Raw genomic sequence first — 12,515 nt, forward strand, 5'->3', positions numbered from 1 at the left:
AAATCTAATTTAATCTAAGCCGTAACAAATAACAAAATAACTACTTTCACAGAATGTTAAGTTGTAGTTTTGTTACTTATACCATAGACGATTTCCGTTTTGTACGACAGAATAGACGATTTTTCATTCTTTAATTACTGTAGCACGAAGATGATAACACCGTTCCGCTCATGATGTCCTAGTATTATGCGCACACTTCGCGCAATCTCCAAATGGAGGCGCACCTCGCGCGCGCTGAGCTCCGACATGCGCGTGCGCATCAAAATAGCAACCGAAGTGACTGCCGAGTGCCGCGGCGCGGCGTCGCGACTCGCGCCGGTCGCAAGCAGTCACCTAGCCAGAGCCAATGTGGTATTATTATTATTGACAAAGATTTTCTGTTAGAACAGCAATAATTTGGTTTTGTTTATTTCACGCATTGGCTATGGCATTGGTTTCTTATTATCAAAAATGTCAACTTTTCATAATAAACGATTAGGAAAGGTTGACATTTTTAGGGTTCCGTACCCAAAGGGTAAAAACGGGACCATAAGTAAACCGTTATAGCTAGAGTTCTGAAATTTTCACAGATTGTGTTACATTTAAGTAATTATGAGTTGCCACTTGCCGCTATAACAACAAATAATTTATACTTACTAAATGAAATTAATATTTAAGAGGGGCTCCCATACAACAAACATGTTTTTTTTGGCCTTTTTAGGGTTCCGTACCCAAAGGGTAAAAACGGGACCCTATTCATGAGACTTCGATGTTTGTCTGTCCGTCTGTCTGTCTCCAGGCTGTATCTCAAGAACCGCTATAGCTAGAGTTCTGAAATTTTCACAGATTGTATATTTCCGGTGCCGCTATAACAACAAAATATACTAAAATCAAAATAAAATTAATATTCAAGTGGGGCTTCCATACAACAAACGTTTTTTTTTTTTGTCTTTTTTTTTGCTCGTAATCAATAATGGTAACAGCTAAACGCTTTAAATTTTCACGAAACCCTTAATTATATTTGTAATTTAATTATTTATAATAAAATTTAAATAAAATAAATATTTAAGGGTAATCCCATACAAAATACACCATTTTTTGCATACTTTCTGATTTCTATCTGTAATGGTACGAAACCCTTCGTGAGTGATCCCGACTCGCACTTGGCCGATTTTTTTTTTGCTCGATATCTGTAACGATCACGGAGCTAATACAGGTTACGACAAGAGGCAGGCAGAAGAAATTTTCACAGAATCGGGAATCCTTAATTATGTGTACTTTGTGTACTTTAACAATTATTAATGAAATTAAAATATTATTTAAAAAGGGGGGCTCCCATACAATACACAACTTTTTGGCCGATTTTTTTTAAATACCTACTCAAGACATAATTATTATTATAACAAGAGCTAGAGTACAGCTGAATCAAAGAAAGAAACTACAGCTTATCGCGAACACTCGTGAACACTCGTGGGCGTCGTTCGCCGCGTCTATACTTTAGCGTTATCGCAAGGACGTGCAAGTGCGCATTATCGGGCCGGGGCCGATCGGGCGGATTGTTTTGCGGGCAATTAGCGTCGCCGGGCCGGCCCGCACGTGCCCGCGTCCCGGCCCGGTCCCGCGATATCGCGTGACGCTTGCCGACACCCGCCGACCGCCACTCGCCAGTAAAGCCAGGCCAGTACTCCGCGAACGCGCTTCGCGAGCGGTCGTGCTGAGCGGGGGCTTACGTCATTGTTTAGGCATCCCGACATCGCGCCGGCTATACTCGGTAGTTTCACTTTACATTTTATAGTTAGGTTCATACCGATGATCGATCCTCTCACTTTCATTCGTTTCTTATCAAAAAGGACTTAGATTAATTAAATAATAGAAAAATATGTCTAGTAAGTACTAATAATATTTAAAAAAAAACTACAAAAATTTTGTTGTTTTTTTTTTTAGTAATGAGTACAGTTCCGATTACCGAGCAAAGTTGCTAAGATAATGGTATCTCATTTCTATGAGACGTCGTTGTTAGCAAAAGTTTATAAAGTCCTTTAGGCCGCCGCGCGTCGGGAACTTGGCAGTCAAAACTTCTCCTTCGTGAAGTTTTACGCACGCGATTCTGAAACTTTCGGAATCCTTAACTTTCTCTAAAATAATAAATTAACGATTCTCGAGAGTAAATATTGTTACTCGAATGTTTTAATTTATCAAGTACCTACCCATGTCCCTTCAAATATGTATAACGATTTCGCTTATGAACCTACCTCATTTTAATTTTGAAATTATTTCAGTCGGCGTGGCTATTCACTGGTTAAACTGTGACTAAGGATGATTAAATTATAAACTAACATCACGTGGACATTTATTATGTTAAATGTGAAGCAGTGACATTTGGATCAGTTGTTACATATCAGTGATCAAACCGTTGTTAAAATGGCGGCGGCCATGATAAAGGATCGTGGACTTAGGAAGAAACTCACTCAAGAGGCTATACCAGAGAAAACACCCAAGAAACCATCGAAACGAAAGTCGACTCCGAGCAGCTCGAAATCCGATAAGAGGAACGAGCAAAACAATAACAAGAGACCCAAAATACAAACTGGGGACCCAAAAGTAGATCTCTTCACGACATATCAGCCCTGGGTTATCCAAACGTACGGCGATTTAGCCAAGACAAAGACGATAACTCTGAAGAAGTACGCCAGAATCCTGCGCACGCTTCGAGGGGAGGAGTGCAATAGTTCGGATAGCTCCAAATTTCGTTTTTGGGTAAAAGCGAAGGGGTTTCATGTTGGCAAGCCTCCGGGCTACGATGCCAAGCCGGCTGATGGGATAGTGTGCAGATACAGCATCGTTGACTCCGAAGGATGCGCGAGAGGCCCAGACGGCCTGGAGATCTACACGGGATCCCAGAATGATCCACCACTATACATACCGACCCCTCCTTTAAAGGTAAGTCGCTATTTAGCTTTTGTATTCCAGGAACTAGCATTATTAGACCGCAGACTTCATCTAACCGATCAGTAGAACTTGAAGGAAGCGACCGGCGGCGATCTCTTGGAGATTAGGCAAAAACGCAAACCCTTTTTTTATTTGGTGTAAGTAAATAACTTTAATTGAGCAGCTAAGAATGGCGAAATGCGAATATTTTCTGCAGGACAGAGATAATATAATGATTGCAGTACACGTAGTTTAGTCAGTATCTAAGATTTGGGTAGTAGTTTATTTGTTGGAAATGTCTAGATGCAATCAACTTGTATGCTTTTGATCTCCCGGCTTGATCCATGGCGCGGCCGTCCCGTCGCATCATGGTCAACCATGCGTGCGTGGGAATGGTCAATTATGGCATTTGTGATGGGAATATGATCATCATTGTCATATAATGCGATGTTTCAAGCAATCGTCAGTTGTCTTTTGAACACTATTAGTATTGCATCACCGGTGGTTAAGAAATTGATATTAATATAATACATAAATAATATTAAATGAATTTCTCAATAAAATATATTTCCTTTACCAACCCATCGGCGCGACTTTACCACTCTTTCAAAATCAAAATTTTGGAAGAGGATACCTTAATGTCGCAACTCGCACCTCGCTCATGAGTTATGAGTTATGACTTATTGAGTTATAAGTGACTTAAATTTTCCAAGAAGAATAGATTTTTAATATTAAGTATATATAATATTATATAACTTATAGAGTAGGCATTGTATTTTATTTTTGCAGTAGAAAATAAACTAGAAATAATAAGAAAACCAATAAAAACTCCTTATCGGAAGTAACAATATTCCGATATGCATATTATGCAAATAAAATCGAATCGTGTTGCGCTTGCCGACAGTACTATTGTACTATTGTGTCAAGTAACATTTTTAACCCATAAATTCGTTGTAATACTAAAATCTCTTGGATGTTTTGGCAGCCTGCTAATTTTGAGACAGTAAGTGCTCATCCCTCATCAGTAAGTTTCAATAGCTGCTACAATGGCAGTATCCTCCTCTATCCCCACGTCCATAGTCCTCACAATCGCAATCGGGTGCCGCTGTCTCTATCGCACTGCTCGCACTTGTCTTATTGGATTTCTGCTTCGGAAAGACACTTGTTGGTTGACCGCACGTCGTAGGCTCCTAGCTGCAGAGTTCGAGTGCTAACTACATAAATTGACGAGCATTGTGTATTGTATTTACTGATTGACACTGTACAAGTTTTGAGACAATTTTTTATCTATTTCGACATACTATTTTGTTGGGATTTCAGATCGATTTCCTATATTTTCACTTAAAGGTTTTAGGCCTCACGAAAGTTCCGCAGTCTATATTACCGTTAGTCAATGATTTTGGTTGAATTCGCATTGCCGAACGAGCCAATGAAATTTTAAGAGGTGCTCCCGGGATTCGGGCGACCAATATCTATGCGATCAGCCTGCATCCGCGCCTGCAGCGAACGCTCTCATTTATTTTATATTCGACGAACAGACCGCGGCCCGGTTCGAGCAAAAACGAACAATGGTCGGCCGCGGCCACAAACGCCGATACGTGTGATAAGCGGCGATCGATTCTCCGTGCTTCGTTTGATGTTAACCTCCTAACGTTTTATGCTTTCCTGTTAATTTGTATCGAAAATATCGATGAATTATTTACAATTGGTGGTCACTTTTATCGATTATCCTAGAATTAGTCTTGGAATAAACTTGGAAACAATATCTACACTCCAGGTTTTTCCTATACTTAGTCCAAAATCAAAGATTAGTCTAATTGTTAACATGAAACCTTAAACTTAGTCAGACAGGACTGAGTTTTGATCACCAGCGACCACTAATGTCTTGTGTACAGAGTACAGAATATATACTAGATATAGAGATATTCGTTATTCAGTTAGTGCGGCTGAGTTCGTGTCGTGCCAGCAATGACCATTACTTGCAGTGTGTTGGTTCTCTGATGAGTCAACTGAGCGATTAAGATAATCTTACTGCGGGTCGTGCTACTACCGTAATGCTGCTTTATCTGTATTACTTGCTGAGGTTACTAGAAAAATAGTACCATTATACTAGCTGTTTGTCACATAGTGCCTTCAATCAGCTAAATATTGTTATGCTACAACTAGCTCTTTTAAAAACACTTATTTTTTATTTCAATGTATGCAATTTAAAAGAATCTTTGATACTACTTATGTATAAAATATTATTATAGAGTCAAAAATTATTTTAAATTGGATTTCCTATCTGAATTATAAATAATGCCCAACCAACATTAAAACTACTTTTGTGCACAAATCTCAACCCTTCATCTCTTTATTCAAATCATATGAGCTGCGTCTTTTAAATAGATGTGAGGGGGACCTTTCTCAATAAAGTTGATTCTATTCGTCCGACATTCGCGTCACGTTTGTGACCAGTTTTACGCTTTTTGAAATCGTACGCATGCAACCCGCCTACAAATTCACTGCCCCATGCAGTATCATTGTGGAGATAGTGTGAGGAATTCCAAATAGCTTCAGCCGATTTCAAGTGATTTGAGGTTAATACAGTTTAGAATTTAGATAAAAGAAAATAATTTCATTTTAACATAAGAATCAGTACAAAAAATACAAAATGCCAGTTCGATTTTAGATTAAAATACGATGCGGGCGAAGCGGTGGGATAAGTATCTAAAATGATAAAAAGCGCTCCGAACGGATACTGATATTCGGCGTGGGGGCTGCGGGCCCATCGGAGCAACTTTATAATCCGGAGTCTGCAGTGGCCATTGTAAAAATTACGCTATAAATCGGCAGCGGTCGGGCGCGTGACGTGGGGCGTTCGAACGCGACGGTCGGACGGTCCGACGGCTCGGCCGGCTCGGACGCGGACGTCGAGAGGTAGGGCTCGGGCGCTCGGCGCGGGCCGCCTCGTAAATTATGGAGCGGATGGCGAGTGGCTGGCCGCTGCCCGGCACAAAGGAGCGGTGAAAAAATATACGCGTCGCGTCGGTCACACTGTCGATGAACTTTTAGTTTATGTTTTAATATTTTAGAACGCCATTGTTTAAATGTCCAACGTTATTTAAGAGTTTTGTTAATGATTTAAATTCTTTGTTAGGGGCTAAAATACCAGGAGTATTGTTTATTTCGTTGATTGTGAAATTTAAACCTACGGTACCGCTTGTTAGCGAAATTGATTCTGAACACTTTATCATTTTTAACCAACTTCTTTATTAAAATGTTGATCCAGAAATCCAGATGTTTATCCAGTGTTTGATACAGATGGCTAGTGGCAAACTGGCAAGTAATAAATTTGTAAATGAAAAAGAGAAAAAAGAAAAATTTATCTTTGTACAAAATTAAGTCCCAATTACCAAACCAAGAAAAGAAACTGTCTATGGAGAATCTGCGTTATTTTATTTACAGTAAACGGCTAAGATAGTGGCCAGTTCACGCACTGTGGGGGACCATCAATTATTGTCTCCGGGCACCTGGTAATTTGTAGGGTCACTTCATAAATAGCGGCAACTGATGACCTGATGGCCTGATGTTCCTCTGTAAAAGGATTGCTAAAGGCCCGATCGCACATTGTACTACCACAGATTTAAATAATTCAAATAATTTATTAAGCATTCATTAATAATACAATAGTTATAAAAGTTAGGTAGCGTTCATCACGTCGTCTAATCCCATTCTAAGTCAAAACTTGTGTTATGGCAATCAGACATCGGATGCACGCCGAATAATTTTATCCTAATATATATATTATTATTTACACATTCACACCTTCGATCACTAAATTCACATACACAATCACTACACTTTATCACGTAAAGTCTCTTTCGGCGACGTGATGCGCGCTTCGTTCGGGAGCCTCCCTCGAAACCTCCGGTAAACTACACCGGCGGGCCAGAAATCCTCCAACTCGAAGATGGATAAAACTTCAGTAGGCACTCTCACCACAAAGGAACTGAAATTCACTTTGTGGCGAGAGTGCAGACGCTCCATCCTCAAGGGTGGGTAGGTGGTCTTCTCGCGGATGTAGTTTACGACGTCTTTTTGTCGAGCCGAGATTAGTAATTACAAGACATTCTTAAATATGTATTGATGATGATCGGTCTGCTATAATAATTATTAAGCTGATATTGTACTTACCATCGACGAAATTGATTCCTAGGTAGTTGACGGACCTACATGATTTGGTCTACCAACTAACATACCTCTAGTTATGTCAATAATTCAATGTAAGTCGTGATCTATCTTCTGGCTGGGTTTGACATAAAGTGACTTAATTACGAAGGTCTGAAAGGTCATCTGCCTCAGTGCCATATGAATCAATTTCTCTGATTGTATACATTATTATCACTCAGTTTAGTTACACCTTGTAGAAACTGGAATATTCTACTATGGATAGAATTAATAATATTAAAATTTAAAATAATATTATGATATTGTCAATTCTATCTATAAGAGAACATTCCAGTTTCTCCAAGAAACAGGTTCGTTAATCTAGGACTTTCAGATTTGATGGAGAAAGATTATAGGTATATATTTTTTTCTTTTTCCTCTTTCTCCAGCAACTCTAATAGTTCTAGATTATCAAACCTCTTTCTCATTTCAAGTTATTCTGTTAATCTATTGTTCTGTATTGCATTTTTAATAGCTTTATTTAATACCAAAAAATGTACCTCTGCACCGAAGTGCATATTACAGAGTGATCTCAGTTTCCCTCTCGACTGTTGATAACTGATACTGGCGTCTCGAGTGGAGCCACTTGGCTTTTCAGCCACCGACGGAATTCACGTTAGATATTTTGCTCTATATGTATGCTCTAAGTATAGATAGGTCATGCTGTGGCAGATATTACATAGTTAATACACGACGAGTTACTTTTTCGATTTGATTTTCGAATTTAAAAACTTCTCCTTTCTGAGTAATTCTTTTCTGAGTAATTATGATGGTGAATGATAATACTGTGATTATTTATTACAATATTATCAGACGCTCAAGTACAGTTCAATGCACCGACAATATTGATGATCATTTAACACGTCACGTCTTGATAACACGAAAATTAAATACACCTTATCCAATTGTGTAAAAAAGATAGAACTACTTAGATTATTAATTTAAATCTAAGTAGTTCTACAAACTGTTGCACTACTTTTCTCTGTTAAAATGTTTTTTTTTATTCGTTTCACTTTGTCGCAGTTTCTTATTATAAATTTGACAGAGATAAATAAAATATATATTTTTGATAATAATGTAATCAAAGTTAAAATTTTAAATATAAAAAGTTCATGCTGAGCCTAATGCACCATTAATGGACAGGGGACACAAACTTTTTAATTATGTAGGACAATCCCTAGACATACAGGGGACTGATGCGTACAATGCACCCGATGCGGTGTGCCGTCCGGGCTCCGGCCCATAAAGAATATTAATTGAATATCCTGAGGGACCATCTGATTTATACAATAGACTTAATTCATCGGGACGATTACGATTGTTCGTATATTCAGCGATTTTTTGTCACTTTCAATTGATTCTGCGTATTTATCGGCATAAAATTGATGCCCCTTTTTACATTATTTGTGCGTATGTACCTAAATATATTTCTTTTGAATATCATTCTTTGAATTCTGCGAAAATTGCAAGCTCAGAAACAGCAGAGTGTTTTCAAGACCCTTTGAACACGACTGATACACGCGCAAACAACAAAAAGCCGACGCATTCGCATTGCGGGCGTTCATCGGGCGGCAGAGTACCGGGCTCGCAGCGAGCTCGAGAGATAAGTAACGTGGGGACGGGCGTAGGGGAAGTGGGTGGAAGGGCAGGGGGGTAAATGCCCGCGCGGCGGCGGCGGGTAATTGGTTCGCGCCGCCCGAGGCGAGCCCGTAGTATCGCGCTTTAGCGACGGCGCCCTCCGGTGTCGGGCGTGGAACAAAACTTACGTAGAGTCGAAATATTTCAACGTATTATTTTTATTTTATATTTCTTTTGCATCTTCTGCTAAAATACATAATATGTGATCTTTCGTTCGATGTCGCTATTCTGAATTCTGATGGTGTTCAACTTACAGGGTTATGTAATCTTGTAACTTGTAAGTTGAACACCATCAGGCTTTTGTAACTATATTTTTTTCCATCATTAACTATCACAAAGTGCATAAGAGTAGATATAAAATGAGCGTAATTTGATGCTGTTTTCTGACATTCTAAGTTACAACTTATAAGTCTAAATAGCTTAGTGCCACATAAATTGCAAAGTTTTCAACTATCGAATCAATTGAAATTTGAACAAGTCAATTTTGAAAGTAGTACCCGGAAATACTAATCTAAATAACCTTAAGCCCCAATTTCACCAACGTCTGTTAGTGTTAACAGCTTGTTAAAATGTCATGTCTTCTCTTTCATTCATAAGAAAAACGAAAGAGGTAACGTGATACTAATTCCAGCGTTAACTTTAACGGTCGTTGGTGAAATTGGGGCTAAATCTCACATTTTCTCAACACCGAAATAAGATTAATAAAAAAAGTCACATTAACTACTCAACACCTTCCTGGCGGCTGTTTGTCATGGTACCGCGGAGTTATAGCTATGTCATGCGGCCACCGGCGCGCCACTTTATACATCCGACGCGCTACCGCCCGCCAGCCCGCCGCGCCGCGAGTTGTGCACACACCGCTATAGCTATAGGGCTGCCAGTTGCCACGCTCGTGGGGAATATTATATTTTACTATAATATAATATTACGTTGAGAGTTTGATATATCACTCGCTTATGTTACATAAGGAACGTGTAGCTCAATATTGCAGATAGGAATACAAGAATCTATTTACAATACAGACGCGAATGTTACAAAGCTTTATGTGGTGATAAATAATAATAGAATCTACCTTCATTCATTCATTTTATTTCTCCACGTAAATTAGGAAAATCCTTGAAAGCGCTAAAGTGTGGTGACACTCACTAGACAGCAGATTGGAAACGTTCGTCGGTGGCGAGACTCGGTGTATTTCGTGTCTGTCGCAAACTTTATTCGTCGTTAAGTTCATCACGAACCGCGAATCCCGCTATCGGGACAACTTTATTTCACTAATTTATATACATTTTCGCTCGTCTCGACTCTCGCTACAAGTTTTTGTAATTTACCTATTCGATTCCTCCGTTCAAAAATAAACTGGGGCTGTGTAGATTATACTGCTTCATGACCATATATTGCACTATTTTCTATATTATTTATATAATAATATGCACTATACCTATGATTATCGTTTTGATGAATATAACAACAATGATAGTTTCATCGTTGTGTGCCTCAACTAAGTCGTCTACATAAAAAGCAACCTGTTATATCAGCTGTTATACCGTAATCATTCTTCAATTTATACTTTCTGTTATATTCTATATAAATTTAGCTTTTACAAAGAAAAAAATAACCATTACATGCTGTGAAAACCCGGCAGCAAAAGATTAATTTATAGGTAAATCGATAGTCCGAAATCTATCGAAACACATAACTAGTATCTAGTATCTACTGTCTGCAGTCTGACAGTGATAATATGTCTGTCTGAACTGGCTCACTTGCAATCAATCAGGATGAAACACAATGCGCCCAACAGAACGACTAAGCATGTAATCTGTCGAGGAAAGTGTCAGTAATTAGAAATTATGCCAGGTGGCTTGCGACGTGCCAGGCGTTAGGTAAGAAAGTGCTTAAGTTTCTACCGACATCTGTTTCAGAAATGGCTGGCTATTAGATGCTAGAGCTGGAGCTATTAGACATTTAACGTCTGAGAGTTCCTTATATTATGACGTAGGAAACGTGTAAACGATTTCAAGAATACCTAACCAGTATAAAGTTATTAGTTTAAATCACCACTAGCTGTTTGACCGAGCTTTGCTCGGTATTCGATAAAACACGAATAAAATGACATTTTCTAAATATGATTCCTAGCTAGATCGATTTATCGCCCCCGAAACCCCCTATATACTAAATTTCATGAAAATCGTTGGAGCCGATTCCGAGATTCCAATTATATATTTATATACAAGAATTGCTCGTTTAAAGATTTAAGATTTATCGCACAATAGTAATAATAATAGTAATGGAAAAAAGTTTAATAAATGGAGCTCTAGACAATTAGTTTTACCTTTTCTTACGCAACGTCGAACGTCACAGCCTTGAAAGTATGGTTGCGATTACTATTGTGAATGATCAACCATTCAAAAGTTTTATACTGTGCCACAGGTGCACTTTCTCATCCCTCTCTCAAAAGGCGATCGAACGGAAACTCCACGCCAGACTACGCGTTCTAGACTATCCGGTCAAATAGCCGTGTCTGGTGTCCGGAAATCTATCCCGTAATGGTCACTCGCGGGGAGATTAAATACATTCCTATTTTATCTCCACGAGTGATTTCTTGGAGATTAGTTTCTAGCTGCACACGTGAAACGGGAGACGCGCCTACCGCCTAACACCTCCACCGCACGCAACAATAAGCAGACGAAGTAGCTGGCTCGTGAAGCGAGTCCGGTACACGTCTCGTTATTTTTCATTTCGTCAAAGCTCGCTCATTACCGCGGCGCGTTTCGAGAGGCGCGGCGCGGCGGGGCAGAGCGGGGCGCGCTGGGGCACGCGGGGCACGGGGCACGCTGGGGCACACGGGGCACGGGGGGCACGCGGGGCACGGGGCATAGCGGCTCGGTGGGGCGCATGAAATACGCCGCTGTGTCGTCGACGACGTGTCACGGATACACGATCCAAATAGTGATGTGATTTATCACGCCTATACGTATCGTGTCGATGTATTTATAAACTTCACTTCGAATGTATTTAGTTCTATTATGTAATGCTTATAGAATTTCAACCTATGGGAATCACAAAAGTTTACTATTAAACTTAATTGCCAATTAACGTAATACGTACATCATACCTCAAGAATAAAACTGAAGGACGAGTAGCTAGTTTTGGATATTGGCGATTAATTAACGTAATAAATTATTTAAAAAAACCACATCTCTTATTGAGTAAAATAAGCCTCAGTAAAATGAGAATTCCTAAGTCTATGATTGCTGTAGATGCCGCACCGGTTAGCGTAAAACCGACCGATAAAAATGATTAATGATGAAATATCGAGTGTGACAATCAGAAAACACTAGGGTTGCTACCCTCGTGTGCAATCAGTCGAGTCGCGGCGACGCCACTCAACGCGCCTCGTAAACGTTATCGGCTACATCGTAAAAATGCGACGTAAAATGGCGAACGTGCCGGCTGCCGCTGCGCGCTGCCCGCGCCCGAACTACAACATCGAAAAGAAAACAAAATTTTCACATTTTTGAATATCGAATGATTTATGCGCCCAAAGTGTTAGGAGGGTAAACCTTGAAATTTTTAAAACCATGTTGCTTTTACCATTCTATTCTTGACACGATTTATTGGGGGTTCAAACTTCATTTAAAGCAGTATTTTGTATATATTTTAAATATTGAAGGATCAAACGACTTTCGACTAATTAACAAGTTTGCGAAAATTTTGCGTTAAACTCATGATAGTATTTCAATATAAACCGGGGTTTCTAATCT

General features: G+C 39.4%; 1 protein-coding gene across 10 annotated transcripts in view; it reads left to right on the forward strand.

Moving 5' to 3' along the window:
• Positions 1-1,674: 1,674 nt before the first annotated feature.
• The window catches only part of LOC121731645 (nucleolar protein 4), a 114,196-nt gene continuing 103,355 nt past the window's right edge, over positions 1,675-12,515 (forward strand). For all 10 annotated transcript variants that reach the window (XM_042121197.1, XM_042121204.1, XM_042121245.1 and 7 more), the window contains exons 1-2: positions 1,675-1,750; positions 2,259-2,919. In XM_042121197.1, coding sequence (XP_041977131.1) covers positions 2,401-2,919 — 519 coding nt within the window. In that variant the 5' untranslated portion in view covers positions 1,675-1,750; positions 2,259-2,400. The remainder of the gene's footprint in view (positions 1,751-2,258; positions 2,920-12,515) is intronic.

The sequence above is a fragment of the Aricia agestis genome, chromosome 1 (genome assembly GCF_905147365.1).
Source record: "Aricia agestis chromosome 1, ilAriAges1.1, whole genome shotgun sequence".
Classification (NCBI taxonomy): Eukaryota; Metazoa; Arthropoda; class Insecta; order Lepidoptera; family Lycaenidae; genus Aricia; species Aricia agestis.